Genomic DNA, 20,121 nt, shown 5'->3' on the forward strand with positions numbered 1-20,121 from the left:
AGGTAGGTTTTCAGTGTAAAGTTAAAGAAATTTAGAGGGGTTGGTAGTTATACCATACGGAACACATATTTTTATGGTTATAATCATGCTGAATAAATGACCAGTGCTTTGTGTTCTCCTTTTCTTTTTAACATAGTTTAGATTGACCATGTGGTTCTGTCCTATGTTATCTTCCACGTATCATTTGTTTCCATTCCCTATTGTTAATAGCAGTGATATTGCTAATATTATGTTAAAACATTGTATACAGAAGTTTTTCAAATATAAGCTTTGTATTAGTCCTTTGAATTCAAAACCAGTAATTCCAAGTATTTTAATAGTTTAAGTATTTACCATAGAGATGGTATAAAATGGGTAGCTGACACAGCTTTTTATACCCTTGCTGAGGTGAAATGGAGATAAAATTCCTTGAAGTCTTAGGGATAGCTTATATTTGTGAATGAGAAATAAGACTGTTATTTAGTTTTTAATCTTTTCTATCAGTAGTTGAGAGGCATTGGTGGGTAGAAACAGTAATTTTCTTGGCTTGGATTAGTCCATTTGAAACTTCAGTATACTAAATTATCTGTTTTGGGGGACAAGGTAATGTAATATATCCTAATATAAGTAGATGTGTATACTTCAGAAGTAACTTATAATCAGGAATGGAAACCTCTTCTTGGAATTTAAGGCTTAGTTTTGAACTGTTAAAGATTATGAAGACATTTTCTTTCCTGGAGTTTGTCAGGAATATGAATACCTATCTGTGATCATAGTTCGGCCTCTGCTGTGGTGTTTGGAGCAAAATTGAAGAAGTGATGCCTACAGGCTACTCTGTGCCTTCTTTATTAGATTCTCTCTGATTTTAGGAAGGAAAGATTTCCCCCCCAACCCGCCCGCCAAAAAAAAAAAAATGTCCTGTTTCTTAATGGTTTTTCGTCTAAGTAACTTTTGTCATTTAGTTGTGAGAGGTGTTTATTTGCTTTTTGGTGGTTTTTTTTTTTTTTTTTGTACAGTTTTCATAGAACTCCACTTTATATGAGATATAACCAATATCTTAATACAGTGTTAGTTCCACATTCTTGAAACAATAGGACAGTTTAGATTGCTGCAGTGATATATTTTTAAAAGAGAGTGGGTAGTATGGGTTAAAAATATCAAAGGAGCTCAAACTCTGATGGAAGTTGATATAAGAAATTGCTTCATTTCACCTTAAGTTCAAAATAACTCCCAAAGCATCTGGTTTCACATTTGTAAATGCCCTTTTAAGGATTTTGGTTAGCTGTCATTCAGGAGTAGAGATCACTTAGACCTCATTAACAGACAGATATTCCCTTTGAAAATGACATGGTATCTACTGTAATCCTAGAGTGTTTTAATAGTCTCTTCTATGCTCAGCAATGAAACATTTCAAAAGTGACTGACAGCCAATTGATGTAATTCATGGTGATCTTTTGTGTTGACAGATCTTTAAAAAGTCATGGGAAATTACTACTGTACCCAGTGAAGCTGCCTCCTTTTTTTTAAAACTGTCAATATCCTGCAAAACATGACAATTTTCTCTTTGACTGCCACTGTTTTTTATTTCTATAATATGACACGATTTCTCCTTATTATTAGGATTTCTTTTGATAGATAGAATGTGTTCCCTATTGGTAATGCTCATTTTAAAATAGAAAATTTTTGGTTCCCCAAATTAACTCTCTTACTTTTCTAGCTTCCACATCAAGACAACCTTTCCAGTAGCCACATTCCCACTCATGAAGAAGAATGATTTAATGTATAAAATTAAAATTTTTAAACTGATTTTAGTCCTTCTCTGAAGAAGAAACACATTGAAAGGAAGAGGGTGAGAAATCACTTATTTTTGTGGGTGTTTTTCCCTAAAGCACTCTAAAGTTAAAAAGCTGATGTTTTGGGTAGTTTTATAGGTGACAGAATTTTCTTCCAAAATTCAAACTATCAAATGGATGGAAAGGACCTGGATGTGTGCTAAGTTGCTTCACTCGCGTCTGATTCTTTGAGACCCCGTGGACTGTAGCCGACCAGGCTTCTCTGTCCTTGGGAATTCTCCAGGCAAGAATACTGGAGTGGGTTGTCGTGCTGTACTCCAGGGTGTCTTCCTGACACAAGGATTGAACCCATGTCTCTTATGTCTCCTGCATTGGCAGTCGTGTTCTTTACCACTACCCCCACCTGGGAAGCCCAACCCTGGGATCGAACCCAGGTCTTCCACATTGCAGGCAGATTCTTTACTATCTGAGCCGCCAGGGAAGCCCAGAAAGAGCCTAATGATTAATATGAACTTGTCTGATGAATTGTGGGAAATAGTGCAAAGACTTAGTCCCATTGTTGCCCTAACTTTTCTTTCTTGGAACTGGGTCTTTTATCTTTGCCATTATGTTTCAAAAGTAGCTGTTTTTGGCTGATCCTTAGGGGGTAGAAGTTACCTTTTTCCTTACTTGAATCCGTGACTAAAGCATTATGAGTTGACATGTATTTTTGGAGAATTAATTGTGTATTTGGCCTTGTGCTGTGTGCTGTTTGAGGAGGCTGTTGTTCAGTCGCTGAGTCATGTCCTACTCTTTGAGACTGCTTGGACTGCAACATACCAGGCTTCCTGTCCTTCACCATCTCTTGGAGTTTGTTCAGATTTGGGTCTGTTGAATCAATGATGCTATCTAACCATCTTACTCTCTACCGCCCCCTTCTGTTTTGCCTTCAAGCTTTACCAGCAGCAGGGTCTTTTCCAATGAGCAGGGTTTTCAATCAGGTGGCTGTAGTATTGGAGCTTCATCTTCAGCATCAGTCCTTCCAATGAATAGAATATTCAGCATTGATTTCCAGGACTGATTGGTTTGATCTCCTTGCTGTCCTAAGGACTCTCAAGAATCCTCTCCAGCACCACAATTAGAAAGCATCAATTCTTCAGCCTTCTTTATGGTCCAACTTTCACATCCGTATATGACTACTGGAAAAACCATAGCTTTGGCTATATGGACTCTTTTCAGCAAAGTGACATCTCTGCTTTTGAATACACTGTCTAGGTTTATCATCGGTTTCCTTCTAAGGAACAAGCGTCTTTTAATTTCATAGCTGCAATCACTGTCCGCTGTGATTTTGGAGTCCAAGAAAATAAAAACTGTCACTTTTTCCCCTTCTATTTGACATGAAGTGATGGGATGGGATGCCATGATCTTAGTTCTTTGAATGTTAAGTTTTAAGCCAGCTTTTTCACTCTTCTCTTTTATCTTCATCAAGAGGCTCTTTAGTTCCTCTTCACTTTCTGCCATTAGAGTGTTATCATTGGCATATCTGAGGTTATTGATATTTCTCTCAGCAATCTTCATTCTAGCTTGTGTTTTATCCAGCTGGGCATTTCTCATGATGTACTCTGCACATAAGTTAAATAAGCAAGGTGACAATACATAGCCTTGACATACTCCTTTCCCAGTTTTGAACCAGTCTGTTGTTCTGTCCCTGGTTCTAACTGTTGTTTCTTGACCTGTGTACAAGTTTCTCAGGAGACAGGTAAGGTGGTCTGGTACTCACCTCTCTTTAAGAATTTTCCAAAATTTGTTGTGATCCACACAATCAAAGTCTTGAGTATAGTATTTCTGATTATGGTCCTATTAATAATTTAATTTAATATTCCACAGTTTAATGCAGTCACTTTTACTGAAGTACAATTCCATCTTTTAAACATTGTTTTGGAATATCGTTTGATTTTAAAAATGTGTAGTACCTCCCTTCATCTTTAACTCCAATTTTCCCCTTCTGTCATCTACTCAGTCTTCTCTGGATTATTATCTCACTAGACTGAAAGAAGATACAAGTTCTTTCATAGCCTTAAACACCAAAACTCCCTTGCCTACCACAACCCCACACCTAGACATATTCTTGTGAAAATGAAAAGTTAAAGATGTTGAAAAGAAAGGTAAAAAAGGGTTCCATTTTACTTTCTCTTTGTGTTTCTTTTTGGCTCAGGAATGTGAATAGTTTTTTATAGTTGAAATACATAGTAGGTATCAGTCATTAAAAAATTTAACTTAATTTTTTACATGCGGTAGAATCAAAGCATGGAGATGTATAGTTGTCGTCAGCCCCTCAATCTGATAGTTCAGCCTAATATACATAACAATGTAGTACTCCAGGGCTGCAGTCTTAGCTTATGCTAAGAGGCACTGTCTGAAATCATTAAGATGAGACCATAGTTTGAAGGTTGATGACTTGGATTTGAATCCCAGTTTAATTTCATTTTTTGTTTCTCTTACTGTAGAATGGAAGTGATAATTATGCCCACTTAACTTACCTCTTCAGGTTGCTAGGAGGGTGATGTAAGAAAATGAACTGTGAAGTGGTTTAGAAAGTTTAATTCTACTGACAGCAGTTTTCTTCCTTATCCTGCTCTCGAAGAAATTTGCAGATGGCTTTTTATCTTACTAGTACTGCCTTCTTTAAGGATCTCTTCTGTAAGAAAAGGAAAATAATATTAACAAAAGAATATTTAGTCTTCATAATAAGTGAGTTAGAAATTATTATTAATATTTTACAAGTAAATAAATAGGCTTAGAGAAGACAAGAAACTTTGTCAGTATCAATAATTTGTAAGTAGTTGCTGCCTGGTTTCTCTGACTCCTGTGCTCATATTTTTTTTTCATAGAAACTGATGTAGTTTGTTTATATACTGCAATTGTTCCAAAATTCCTATGTTCATTGTGCCTTATTTTGAAACTTACTGTCATTTCAGTCATTCTTGTTCTTTTAATGGGAGTTTATTTTATTCATTTGACAATTATTTATTTCCAGGTTGTATGCTAAATACTATCAGTTTTTTATCTTAGCCTTGAAAGAGATGGGACTAGCAAACCACCTTATCTGCCTCTTGAGAAACCTGTATGCAGGTCAGGAAGCAGCAGTTAGAACTGAACAAGGAACAATAAGACTGGTTCCAAACAGGAAAAGGAGTACGTCGAAGCTGTATATTGTCACCCTGCTTTTTTAACTTATATGCAGAGTACATCATGAGAAATGCTGGGCTGGAGGAAGCACAGGCTGGAATCAAGATTGCCGGGAGAGATATCAATAACCTTAGATATGCAGATGACACCAGCCTTATGGCAGAAAGTGAAGAAGAACTAAAGAGCCTCTTGATGAAAGTAAAAGAGGAGAGTGAAAAAGTTGGCTTAAAGCACAACATTCAGAAAACTAAGATCGTGGCATCTGGTCCCATCACTTCATGGCAAATAGATGGGGAAACAGTGGAAACAGTGGCTGACTTTATTTTTCTGGGCTCCAAAATCACTGCAGATGGTGATTGCAGCCATGAAATTAAAAGACGCTTACTCCTTGGAAGGAAAGTTATGACCAACCTAGCAGCATATTGAAAAGCAGAGACATTACTTTGTCAACAAAGGTCCCGTATGGTCAAAGCTATGGTTTTTCCATTGGTCATGTATAGGTGTGAGAGTTGGACTGTGAAGAAAGCTGCGTGCCGAAGAATTGATGCTTTTGAACTGTGGTGTTGGAGGAGACTCTTGAGAGTCCCTTGGACTGCAAGGAGATCCAAACAAATCCAAGCAAATCAGTCCTGGGTGTTCATTGGAAGGAGTGGTGTTGAAGCTGAAACTCCAGTACTTGGTCACCTGATGTGAAGAGCTGACTCATTTGAAAAGACCCTGATGCTGGGAAAGATAGAGGGCAGGAGGAGAAGGGGATGACAGTGGATGAGATAGTTGGATGGCATCACTGACTCAATGGACATGGGTTTGGGTGGACTCAGGGAGTTGGTGATGGACAGGGAGGCCTGGCGTGCTGCGGTTCATGGGGTCACAAAGAGTCGGACACGACTGAGCGACTGAACTGAAACTGAACTGAGTCTTTATTTTGAACCAAAGATACGAGTTTAAAATAGTGACATTTACTCCTATAGTAGGGGGAATGCCAGATTCTTTGTCAGGGAAGTCAGGGAAGTCTTCATAGAGGAAGTGGTACCTAATCTTGTGCTTTCACAATAACTTTTATAGAATACAGATGGCCTCTGCCATTATATGCCTTTTGTTTTTCTTGTACCAGCAGATTCATAATGAGCCATGCATCCAAGGTTAAATAGTCAAATGACCCTTACATGTTCTTGTTATTTTCTAGCTTGTCCAGATTATTATCAATACAACACACTTGGAGAAATACTGTAAGTACTTGGAAGAATTTATCACCAATATCACTAATGTCCTTCCAGAGACAGTGCACACTACCAAGCTGTACGGCACCACGACTTTTAAGGTGAGGAAGCCCTGCAGTGTCCAGAAGTGCTTCTGGTGTGCCGGGGTATCATAGCTAACCTGGCTCTGTTTGGCCCATAAGTCACGCATGGTCTTGAGAGTAAGTCCTTACTATTTCCTTAGGGAAACAAATACCAGTGCTTATTTTGGGGTATTTAAAAAGGGTCTATAGTTGTATTCACTGAATCTTCCTTGTATTTCATACATAAAAATGACTGTTTTCCTCTATTGACTGCCTGGCATTCAAGAAGTCTTAAGTTTGGTCTAGGAAATGGTGGTGATAGCTGAAATCAACAGCAATTAAAATTTAAATTTAGCCATCTTCTCTTCTCTGTGTCCTATTTTGAGTCTTTTTTTTTTTTAAAGCCTTACTAGAACATGTATGTTTTAGGATTCTGTTGTTATTCTTATTATTTCATGATTTCAGTTTTGGAGCAAGTATATGTTTTGAAATCCAGAAGTTGATATGAATTAGATACGAAGTTATAGAGTTGAAATTTTGTTCTTTTTTTCTCTTTATTGGTACCTTCCCTTGAGAATAGATTTAAGAGTACAAATCAAATTTGATTCAAGTTGCTTATTACATTTTATGAGATATAAAAATTGTTGGTATGATCTACTTTTTTTCTAAGAAAAAAGATGTGAAAGAACCTGTCCAAAGCAATCTTGAGAGAGAACAAAGCTAGAAGAGTTACACGGTCTGATTTCAAAATGTATTATAAAGCTATAGTGATCAGAATGGTATGGTATTGACATAAAAACAGAGATGCAGATCAATGGAACAGACTGCAGAGCCCAGAAATAAACATGCATATATGGTCAATTAATTTAATACAAAATGGCCAAGAACGTATAATGAGGAAAGGATGGTCTTTTCAATAAAAGTAAATCAAAACCACAATGTGATAATGCATCACACATGTTAGAATAGCTATCAGTAAAAATACAAGAGATGATAAATACTGGCAAGGATATGGAGTAAAGGGAACACGTGTACACTGTTGGTGGGAATGTAAATTGGTATAGCCACTAGGGAAAACAGTGTGGAGGTTCCTCAAGAGATTACAAATAGAGCTTGTAATCTCTTGAGGAACCATATGACCTGGCAATTCTGCTTCTGGGTGTGTATTCAAAGAAAATAATGGAAAATTGTATTTCAGAGTTATATATAGTTTCATGTTCATTGCAGGAATAATCACAATAGCCACGATATGGAAACAGTCTTCAGATAAGTGGATAAAGAAATGTTATATATATATATGTATACACATGCACACACATATATTCTCTGTATATGTATTGATATCTATATGTGTGTATATATATATGAATATTATTCAGTTATGAAAAATAAGGACATCCTACCATTTGTGATAATGTAGATGGGCATTATGCTAAGGAAAATAAGCCACACTGAGAAGGAAAATTACTGCCTTTATATGTAGAATATTTTTTTAAAAATTAGTAGAAAAGTGGTTGCCAGGTACTAGAAGAGTGGATTAGGCAATAGAGAGAAGTTGGTAAGGAGGAACAGACTTTCAGCTTTAAGAGGAAAGAGAGCTAAGGAGCTAATGTAAAGCATGGTTTCTGTAGTTGATAGTACTGTATTGTATAATAGGTGCTAAGAAAATAGAACTTAAATGTTCTTATAGAAAAAAAGGTAGTATGTGAGGTGATGAATGTGTTAAATAACTAGATGATGGAAAAGAAATCCTCCACAATATATGTGCATATTCAGTTCAGTTCAGTTCAATCGCTCAGTCGTGTCCGACTCTTTGCGACCCCATGAATCACAGCACGCCAGGCCTCCCTGTCCATCACCAACTCCTGGAGTTTACTCAAACTCATGCCCATCAAGTCGGTGATGCCATCCAGCCATCTCATCCACTGTTGTCCCCTTCTCCTCCTGCCCCCAACCACTCCCAGCATCAGGGTCTTTTCCAACGAGTCAACTCTTTGCATATTAGGTCACCACAATGTATAGTTTTAAATATCTTATGATTTTGTTTTCAGTGAAGCTGAAAAAAAGGAAAAAATGGGATGTGTAACAACCAAGGTATTCTTTCTCTATGTTTATCATTACATTGACTGCTAGATGAGTTACACATTTATGATGTGACCTTGGATTATTTCAAATTATCTATAAAATTACTTACAATAGAATTCATTATACATGATTTATATTTGTAACTTGTAAACTTTTCAATAATGTCTCATTGTATTAATATTGATTCTCTTTTAGTGAGGGATAGACTTATTTTATAGAGAGGCCCCAAGTATTAATATGAAAATATGACAAGAGATTTAAGAGTTTCAGGATGACTTTCCTTAGGTAATTTAATAGGAATTATAAGTATGCTTAAATATTATCATTGTTATGGAACATGGGTAATAATTTTATCAAAAAGTATTTCTACATGATTTCTACATGTGGAATCCAAAATTTCTCCATAAAAGAAAATGAGGTAGGGACTTACAGTTGAGTGTTGAATAGAAAATAGGAGAGAGAATGTGATGTGCATCTTTAGTTGTTTACCCTATGTATGTAATATAATTACATACATATGTATGTACGAATATGTAATATGTACTACTATTCTTCCTCTAATCCATTTTAATTTTCTTATTTCAAGGGCTTTTCAAATTATGGTTAGAAATACTCCCAGAGGATGACTTACGTATTTTGCTGTTGTTCCAGCATTAAAATTGCTGAGGGAAAATTAAAGGCAGACAGGAAGGCATAGAGGTTGAGCAGCCAGTTAAATACTTAGTAAAGGAGAATTTCTGGAGACCACTAAAGGTCATGTTGACAGTGCTTATTGGAAACACTGATTTCTTAAAACACATTGAAAGTTTATTTTTACCAGGACTGGTTCAAAGCAGCTAACCCAGAACTCAGTATAAACATGGCAATTATAAGAGCTTCATATTGTGTATTTTCCTAAGCTACTGTTTCCAGAAAACTTCCCCTTGCAGATGGAAACCTTAATGCTGAAAATGGGGCAAAAATAATCAGAAGGTCTTCAAGGTATTTTCTTGCAGAGTTCCTTCTTGTTTTTACCATATGTGACCTAATCAAGCTGATATTCTTAGCTTTCCTTGTTTATAAGAATTCCCTCACTCACTTACAAAATAAAATGAAGGTATTTTACATCATAAACATTGCCTGTGTACCTACTATTAAATAAGGTAGAGTTTGGGGTAGAAGAAGAGAAAATACTTAGTTCTTTAGTTTAGAGTTTATAATCTATAGGGAAGACAGTCATTATAAATTCTGTAAAGAACTGTGCAAAACAAAATCCTAAAATAATACAATAAATACATTAAACTTCTCCCTTATTCTAAAAGTTTTTATAAAGCATCTGTTACATACCAGGCAGTAAACCAGTCTCCTGGCTTTACATAGCTTATATTCTAGTGATGATAGATGACACACAAACAAAAAATTTAATATAATATCAGGTAGTGTGAAGAACTAGAAAGAAAAAGAAATGATCTGAATGAAATCAGAAATTGAATCACTTGGATTTCTGATAGATAAGCAATCTAGTCAAGAGCTAGGTCTTCCTAGGTGGCTCTAGTGGTAAAGAACCCACCTGCCAAAGCAAGAGATGTAGGAGACGTGGGTTGGGAAGATCCCCTGGAGGAGGGCATGGCGACCCACTCCAGTATTCTTGCCTGGAGTATCCCATGGACAGAGGAGCCTGACAGGCTACATTCATAGGGTCTCAAAGAGGCAGACAAGACTGAAGTGACTTAGCAGGCACTCATGCATGCCTGTCAGAAGTTACAGTATAGTAGAAGGTATTACGTATTCAAGGTGGTCAGTATGCAAGGGGTCAGTCTGGCAATGCTGTATGTATCATTTGTGGTAGGAATTGTAAGAGACAAGATTGTTAGGACTCATATGATTTCTGGATTTTAGGCCACAGTAAGTATTTTTTATTTTTTTTGAAATGAAATGTGAGGCCATAAGAAGACTGGAAATGGTGGTGATAACCTGATTTTATAATGGGTAACACTGGTTGCAATGTGGAAAATATAGGATAGGTCAATAAGAGTGGAAGAAGGAGCCCTATTTGAAGGTCATTACAGTAGTCTAGGTCAGAGAGACCGATCATTTGGACTATAGTGGCAGGGATAGAAATGTAAAGAAATATTTTTGAAGGTAGAGATGGCAAGTTTTACTGCTAGATTGGGTATGAGGTTATAAGAGAAAGCATGGAGTCAAAAATTATTCCAAGATATTTAAACTAAGCAAACTAGATGAGTGGTGATGCTATTACCTGAGATAGGGAACAGCGAGAAAATAACAGGTTTGGAGAGTAGCAGTAGAATCAAGATTTCCATTTTTAATATATTATGTTTGAAGTATTTAGTGTCATTTATCATAGAGATATTAAATTGACGGGATAAAGTCATAGTTGTACATAAAACTTTAAAACTCATATATATATAAAGATGGTATTTAATACCAGGGAGCTGGCTTTCTGCTGGGAATTGAATATAGATAGAGAAAAACTGAAGAACAGGGAAGCCTGCAGTCCATAGGGTCGCAAAGAGTCAGACTCTTGCTAAGTCAGACTTAGCAACTGAATAGCAACAACCAAAGAAAAGGTATGAGGTTTGAGCTCTAAGGAAAATCAACTTTGACATATCTAGAAGAGGTGAGTGGTACTTATCCCAGCTATGAAACCTTCAAGGAGGACTTACCAGAAAAGACTCAGTAGGAGGTGTCCAACAGGAGTATCTTTGGACCTGCGGAAGGCATCCAGAGAAAGGATGAGGAGGGAATAAGGGACATTTTTAGGTGAGGCAACTTCATGTACAAAGATGAAATAATGAAATAAAATTGTACATGTTATGTGTCAAATAAGGGTAGTAATGACTTATAGAAGTAGCTAAATATCAATTTGTGAAGTACTTTGCTTTATAATGATAGATAATTTGGATTTCATCCTAATAAAGTCTTTTAGAGACTTTAAGCAAGGATATGTCACAATTTAAAAAAGTATTGTTTATTTTGCTTAATTAGAAGAAAGGGAAAGGACACTTCCCTGGTGGTCCAGTTGTTAGGAGCCCTCCTTGCAGTGCAGGGAATGCAGATTCGATCCCTGGTTGGGGAACTAGGGTCCTCTATGCCTTGGAGCAACTAAGCTAGCTCCATGCACCACAACTAAGACCTGAGTCAGCCAAATAAATAAATAAATGTTAAAAAAAAAAAAAAAGGAAGGAAGGAAAGAAGGAGACAGGAAGGAAGGATTGAAAAAAGGATGAAGAGCAGAAAGGAAAGGAGAAAAGAAAAAAAAAGGAAGGAATAAATAAATCACAATTACTTGAAATTCATAATCAGAAGAAATGAAATATATCCCCAGAATATGTTGTATAACTCTTTGCTAATAAATTTCTAGATCTAGTAGAAAATGTGTGATTAATAAATGATATAAGAAAATACAGAAGATTGGCATAACTATGAAAGAAATGAAAATATTGTTAAGTATTACTTGAAAACAGGAAGGAGTCACATAATTTTATAAGTGAATTCATTTATGCTTTCATGAAACAGATTACTTCTGTATAATTTAAAATACTCTAGACTATAGAGAAAAGGAAAATATCTCGGTTAATTTTTGTGATGTCAACTTAACAATGATTCAAAAACTAGAGAAACCACAAAAAGCCGTGAATAATTAAAGACAAATATTATGTGAAAATCATAAATAATAAAATATCAAAATCTGGAAGTGTATAGAAAATAGGGATAAACTAAGGTTATGAATGCAATGATGATTAGTACTAGAAAATTGTATAAAATTATTCACTACTGTAATAGGTCAACTGAGAAAAAAGGCATGAGTACTTAAAAAGGTATTTATTAATATAGAAGACAGATTTTATGCTCTTGGGCTCCAGAATCACTGCAGGTGGTGACTGCAGCCGTGAAATTAAAAGACCCTTGCTCCTTAGAAGGAAAGTTATGACAAATCTAGACAGCATACTAAAAAGCAGAGACATCACTTTGCCAACAAAGATCCATATGGTCAAAGCTATGGTTTTTCCAGCAGTCATGTACAGATGTGAGAGTTGGATCATAAAGAAGGCTTAGCACCAAAGAATTGATCCTTTCAAATTATGGTGCCAAAGAAGACTTTTGAGAGTCCCTTGGATTCAAGGAGATCAAACCTGTCAGTCCTAAAAGGAATTAACCCTAAATATTTGTTGGATGGACCGGTGCTGAAACTAAGGCTCCAGAACTTTGGCTGCCTGATGTGAGAAGCCAACTCATTGGAAAAGACTCTGGTGCTAAGAAAGATTAAAGGCTAAAGAAGGGGCGACAGAGGATGAGATGGTTAGATCGCAGTACCGACTCAACGGGCTTGAATTTGACCAAACGCTGAAACAAAGTGGAGGACAGAGGAACCTGGCTCACTGCAGTCTATGTGGTTGCCAAGAGTCAGACATGACCTAGCAACTGAACAATAACAACAGCATATATAAGACCACATCTCTTCCTGGTAAAATCTCTTAGTAAACCCCTCTATCAGCAATTGACAGATAACTATCAGAAAATTAGTAAGGCTGTAGTTTAACTGAATGGTGCTATCAATCAGCTGATCACATTGACATTTATAGAATATTTCATCTAATAACAGCATAATACATATTCTTCTCAAAACTCATAAGAACATTCACCAACACAGATTATGTTCTGGGTATTAAAACACATCTTAAAAACTTTAAAGAATGAATATGAATCTTGCTCTCAGACCAAATGGTATTAAACCCTAGAAATAAATAATAGAAAGGTAGCTAGAAAATCCCCAGATATTTGGAGATGAACCTACACACCAGAAAAACACATAGGTCCAAAAATTTTTTTTTTTCAAGAGAGATTAAGAAGGACTTCAGACTACATTGTATGATCCCCATGGACTGTAGCCCATCAGGTTCCTCTGACCAAGAAATTCTTCAGGCAGGAATACTGGAGTGGGTAGCCATTCCCTTCTCCAGGGATCTTCCCAAGCCAGCTATCGAAACGCAGATCTCCTACATTGCAGTCGTCTCTTTACCATCTGAGCCACCAGGGAAGCACAAAATAAAGTGTAACTTAAAATTTGTGGCATCAGTGAAAGCACTGCTGATAGGGAAATTTACAGCATTAATCACATAAATCAGAAAATAAGAAATTTCAAAATCAATAGTCTAAGCTTCTGCTTTAGGAAACTAGGGAAGGAAGAACTAGTTAAATCCGAAATAGCTGGAAGAAAAGAAAGTTAGAATAGAAATCGTTGAAAACAGAAAGGCAAAGGAGATAATCAATGAAATCAAATACAGATTTTTAGAAACATCAATAAAATTGATAAACTTTGAGTTAGGCTGACCAATAGTAAAAGAGAGAAGACACAAATTATTAATATCACAAATAAAAAAGGGGCCATCACTAGTGATTCAGTGGATTAAGATTAACAAAGGCATATTATGAACAACTCTGTACCCACAAATTGACAGTCTACATAAATTGAACAAATTATTTCAAAGACACAATTTACCAAAACTCAAAAAATGATGGTCTAAGTACCCTTATATCTATTGAAGAAATTGAATCAATAGTTAATGGCTTTTCAAAATAGAAAGCAGTAGGCCCAGTTGAAAGAAGGTATAGAAAACACAAATAAATGAAAAGATATTCCATGCTCACTGATTGGAAGAATTAATATTGTTATCAATAAAAAATCCAAACTACCCAAAGTGATCTGCAGATTCAGTGCAATCCCTATCAAAATAATTATTTTTAATAGTATGATATTTTTATAGAAACTTAAAAATCAATATTAAAATCTGTATGAAAGTGCAATAAACTCTGGAAATTCAAAACAATCATGAGGAAGAACAAAGCTGGAAGAATCACACTTCATGATTTCAAATTATATTATAAAGCTATTGTAATCTAAACAATATGGTATTGGTATAAAAGCAGACATATTTATCAATGAAACAGGTTGGAGATCCCATACATATATGGTCGAGTGATTTATGATAGAAGGGCCAAGAATATACCATGAGGAAAGGACAGTGTCTTCAATAAGTGGTTTTGGTAAAACTGGATAGTCATATGCAAATGAAACTGGACCTCTATTTTATATCATAGACACAGATTGACTCAAAATGGATTATAAACTTAAATGTAAGACTGAATCCACAACACTCCTAGAAGAAAACTTAGTAACTTCTTTGACATTGATATAGGAAGTGATTTTTTGGAATTGACAACAAAAGGAAAGCCAATAAAATACAAAATAAACAAGTGGGACTTCATCAAATTAAAAGCTTTCTGTATGAACTTATTTACAAAACAGGAACTAGAGCCACAGACATTGAAAACGAACTTATGATACGAAAGGGGAAAGGGGCTGGGGGAGCTATAAATTAGGAGTTTGGGATTAGTAGATACAAACTGCAATATATAAAATAGATAAATAACAAGGTCCTACTGCATAGCACAAGAAACTATATTCAGTATCTTGGAATAAACCATATGGAAAGGAATATATATATATGTGTGTGTGTAAAGATACACACATATTTGGCTGAATCACTTTACAGAAGAAACTAACATAACACTGTAAATAAACTTTCTTTTTATTAAAATAAAAAAACATAGATGACAAATGTTGCCAAAATTTGGAGAAGAGGGAACCCTTGTATAATGTTGGTGGGCATGTAAGCTGATACAGCCACTGTGGAAAACAATATGGAAGTTTCTCAAAAAATTAAAAACAGAGCTACTGTATGATCCAGCAAGTCTACTTCTTGGTGTCTTTTCAAAGGAATAAAAATCATTATCTTGAAGAGTTATGTGTACTCTCAAGTTCATTATAACATTAACTAAAATAGTCAAGATTGGAAACAACCTAAGTGTGTAACGGATGAATGGCTAAATTACACACACACCATACACACAATGGAATATTACTCAGCTATAAAATAGAAGGGAGTACTGATCACCTGCAAAACATGGAGGAACCTGGAAGGTATTATGCTAAGTGAAATAAATCAGATAGGGAAGGACAAAAACTTCATGGTATCATTTATATGTAGAATCGAGTTCACGTAGAAATAGAGAATAGAAAAATGATAGCCAGGACTGTTGGGTGACGGAAGTAGAGGTTGATAAAAGAATATAAACTTTCAATTGAAAGATGAATGGTTTGAGCACCTAGTGTATAACAATGTGACTGTAGTTGGTTGCACTGTATTGTAGTAATGGTAATTGCTAAGAGAGTAGGGGCTTCCAGATGATGCTAGTGGTAAAGAACTCACCTGCCAATGCAAGAGTCATGAGTCCAGAGTTAGATCCCTGGGTGGGGAATATCCCCTGAAGGAGGGCATGGCAATCCACCCCAGTATTCTTTGCTTGGAGAATCCCATGAACAGAGGAGTCTGGCGGGCTATGGTCCATAGGGTCACAAAGAGTCAGACATGACTGAAGTGACTTAGCATGCACACATGCTATGAGAGTAGAACTGAAATGTTCTTACACAAAAAAAGTAAATATGTGAGGTGATGGATGTGTTAATTAACTTGATGTGGGGAATCTTTTTGCAGTGTGTCCCTGTATTTAATTATGTAGTGCATTTTAAATATCTTGCAACTTCTCAATTATATCCTAATTAAGCTGAAAGAATTCTACCTAATATTTAAGGGTGAAATTTCACCCCTTCTTTATGATATTTTCTAGAAAGTAGAAGCAGAGGAAATACTACCTAACTCACCGTGGGCATCATGTGTGCTCAGTTGCTCAGTCATGTCTGACTCTTTGTGACCCTATGGACTATAGCCTGCCAGGCTCCTCTGTCCATGGGATTATTCTGGTAAGAGTACTGGAGTAGGTTGCTGTTTCCTTCTCCAGGGGATCTTTCTGACCCAGGAATCGAACCCACATCTCCTGCGGCTCCTGCATTGGCAGGTGAATTCTTTCCCACTGAGCCACCTGGGAAGCCCTAATTCATTGTATAAGTTCAGTACTATCCTAATATCAATCAGACATTGTATGAGAGGAAAACTACAGAACAGTAGTTCTCATGAACATTGATGTAAAATCCTCAACAAAACATTATTAAATTGAATCCATTGATGTATCAGAATTATACATGACAGCCAAGTGGGATTTATTCTAGGTCTTTGAGACTTAGTCAGCATCAGAAATCAAGTAATGTATTCATCACATCAATGGGCTGTATACAGAAGAACAATTAGATCAATAGAATTGTATCAGTAAATGTAGAAAATGTGTTGACAGAATCCAACAACTATTCATGATAAAACATGTCAGCTAACTTTAATAGGGGCGGGGGGAAATTTCCTCAACTTGATAGAGAACATCTGCATGAGTCCTACAAATAACATCATACCTGCTGGTAAGAAACTAGAAGCTTTCCTGTTAAAATCATGAACAAAGAAGGCAAGGCTGTTCTTTTGTGCCATTCTTCTTCAGTGCTCAGTGAGCCTTGATATCAAAGATGTACAGATTGGGATGTTGCTGTTTAGTCACAGGGTCCCACTCTGTGACCCCATGGACTGTCACCCACCAGGCTCCTCTGTCCATGGATTTCCCAGGCAAGAATACTGGAATGGGTTGCCATTTCCTTCTCCAGGGGATCTTCCAAACCAGGAATCGAAGCTGCATCTCTTGCATTGGCAGGCGGGTTGTTTACTACTGAGCCACCAGGGAAGCCCCTTACAGATTGGGAAGATCGAAATAATGCTGATCTTGGTTACAGATGACGTAATTGACAAAGTAGAAAATATAAAAGGATTAACAACAGCAAAAAGACTACTGGGAGTAATAAAAGACTGTAACAAGGTTCAGATTATAAAAGTGATATACAAAAGTCATTTGGTCTGTCTTTGTATCAGTAATGAATAACAAGTTTGTAATTGAAAATGCAATACTATTTACATTAACATTGAAGTAGGATAGAAATATGTGTAAATCTAACAAAATAAACAGTATCTAGATGAGGAAATCTCTAAAACCCTGATACAAAGTAGTCAAAAAAGTAAGATCTAAATAAATGGAGATATTTATTTTATAAATATTCATGGATAAGTAGATTTAGTATTTTATGAGTATGTCAGTTCTTTTCAACTTAATCTAAAGATTCAATCCCAGTCCAAATTCCAGCAAATATCATTTTGTGGATATTGACAGATTGTTTCTGAATTTTATATGGGAATGCAAAACACCCAGTACAGCCAACACAATATTGACAGAGAAGAGCGGTGTTTTCGAACTGACACTCCTTGATGTCAAGATTTACTGTAAAGCTACAGTAACAAGAGGATGTGATAATGGTATTAAAAAAAAAAAATTCAGTCAAGGGAACAAAATAGGTAGCCCAGAAATAGATTCGCAGAAATATAATCAATTGATTGTTGACATGGAGTAAAGTCAGTTTAATGGAGAAATGAGAGGCTTTTCCATAAATGGTTTTGAAACAACTTGTCATCCACATGCAAAAGAAAAAGAAAGAAATCTAGACACAGGTGTTACACTTCAAAATTGAGTTAAAATTTTGATGGTTTTTCTCCTGAAATTTTTAAACAATTTGATTGGAGGATGATTTCTTTATAAAATGTATTGTTTTCCACTGTACAGCAATGTGAATCAGCTCTAAGTATACGTATATATCACCTGTCTCTTGGGAAAAAAAAGTTTTCAGTTTGAATTAAACTCAAGAAAATTCGAGTTAATTGAGTTAAAGATGAACACAAAAGGGATCACAGACTTATAGGTAAAACACAACACAATGAAACTCCTAGAAGATAATATAAGGGAAAATGTTGGTGACCTTGAGTTTGACTATGAAACTTTTAAGGTGCAACAACCAAAACATGATCCATCAAAGAGAATACTAAGTTGGACTTCATTAAAATGAAAAACTGCTGCTGTAGAAAAGACACTGTTAAGAAAATGAAAAGACAATCAGAAAATATTTGTAAAAGTCGTATCTAATAAATCCAAAAAAATATCTAATAGATAAAAAAAACTGGTAAAGCTCAACAATAACCAAATTTAAAACTGGGTTTAATATGGGTTCACTCTAAAAATGGGTAAAAGATCTGAACAGATATCACACCAGAGCCTGGAAAGGGTATTATAAATTAAAACAACAGTTAGATACCATGTAGAGTTCTTAAAATGACTGAAACCCAAAATGGTGACAACAACCACTGGGGCAGTAGCAGCTTTCTCATTCATTGCTGGTGGGAATGCAAAGTTCAGTTCAGTTGCTCAGTCGTGTCTGACTCTTTGCAGCCCCGTGCACTGCAGCAGGCCAGGCTTCCCTGTCCATCACCAACTCCCAGAGCTTGCTCAGACTCATGTCCATTGAGTTGGTGATGCCATCCAGCCGTCTCCTCCGGTAATGCAAAATGGTAATGTTATTTTGGAAGACAGTTTGTCAGTTTCTTACAGGGCTAAACAGAAATAGTCTTACCATGCAATTCGTCAGTCATGTTCCTTGGTAAGGGGTGAATTGAAGTCTTAATCCACACGAAAACTTAACATGAATGGCCACAGCAGCATTGCTATAATTGCCTGCACTTGAAAACTACCAAGATGTCCTTCAGTAGGTGAATGAATAGACAAACTGTGATGCATCCTGACAATGGAACATTTTTCAGTGATGAAAAGGAGTGAACTATCAAGCCACAGAAGACCTGGAGGAAAATTAACTGCACATTGCTAAGTAAAATAAGGCAATTTGAAAAGCTACATACATGATTCTAAGTATAAGACACTCAAGAAAGTTAAAATTTCGGAGAAAGTAAAATGATCAATTATTTCCAAGATTTGGGGGATAAACAAAGTAGGGATAGTCAGAGCATAGTGGATTTTTAGGGCAAGAAAACTCTTCTGTATGATTCTGACTGTAATGGTGAATACATGGCATTATCCATTTGTAAGTACCCATAGGACTGTACAGCATGAATAGTAAAACCTGATGCAAACTATAGACTTTAGTTAATAATAAAATATCAATATTGCTTCATCTGTCGTAACAAATGTTCCACACTAACTCAAGGGTTTTTTTAAATAGGGGAAACAGTAGGAGGGAGACAGGGGTGCAGTATCTGTAAACGCTCTGTACTTTCTGCTCAAATTTTCTTCAAGTCAAAATTTCTAGAAAATAATGTTTATTAAAAGAAAATTTAGTAAAATAGGAATTCAAGGATCATATTAGATTATCATACAAGTAAGTAAATAAGCAAGTAATCAGAGAAAAGTTCTTGTAACTGTTCGTATAAGTAAACATAGTCAATGCCTATATCAGAGTATGTAAATACCTTGCAAAATTATGCAGGTATTAAAAAGGTGAAAATGGAGAAGAGGTTATGAATTAGTGTAAAATTTGGAGGCTAGAATTTATAGGACATAGGGACTGACTATGGAAGAATCAGTGGAATCTAATATGTTGCTTAGATCTCTGCCTTGAACTGAAATGAACAGACGAGAGTGGGGATTATAGTTCTTCAAGTCCTGGACCTAGAATAATATTTAAAGTTTCTGTGAACCATAATGCAGGAAACAATCAGATATATGTGTCTTTAACAAGAATGGGTTTGGACAGAGATAGTGAAAGGCATAGGAGGTGATGAAATCACTCAGCAAAAGTGAGAGGATTAGAGGCCAGAAAAGTAAAAGAAAAAGTTTGTCCTGAAAGCCAAAAAAGGAACAGGGTTATAGCAGAGAATGTTTAACAGAGGAAGGTCAAGTAAGATCAGCCTGAAAAATGAATATTAGATATGGTAGCCTGGTGAATTACCCTGGACCAATCTATGTTGATGGATTGTTAGC

General features: G+C 35.9%; 1 protein-coding gene across 3 annotated transcripts in view; it reads left to right on the forward strand.

The window, feature by feature from the left end:
* The window catches only part of EXOC6B (exocyst complex component 6B), a 661,839-nt gene that overhangs the window by 384,309 nt on the left and 257,409 nt on the right, over positions 1 to 20,121 (forward strand). For all 3 annotated transcript variants that reach the window (XM_043468197.1, XM_043468199.1, XM_043468198.1), the window contains exon 17: positions 6,127 to 6,261. In XM_043468197.1, the coding sequence (XP_043324132.1) occupies positions 6,127 to 6,261 (135 nt within the window). The remainder of the gene's footprint in view (positions 1 to 6,126; positions 6,262 to 20,121) is intronic.

The sequence above is a fragment of the Cervus canadensis genome, chromosome 5 (assembly GCF_019320065.1).
Source record: "Cervus canadensis isolate Bull #8, Minnesota chromosome 5, ASM1932006v1, whole genome shotgun sequence".
NCBI lineage: Eukaryota > Metazoa > Chordata > Mammalia > Artiodactyla > Cervidae > Cervus > Cervus canadensis.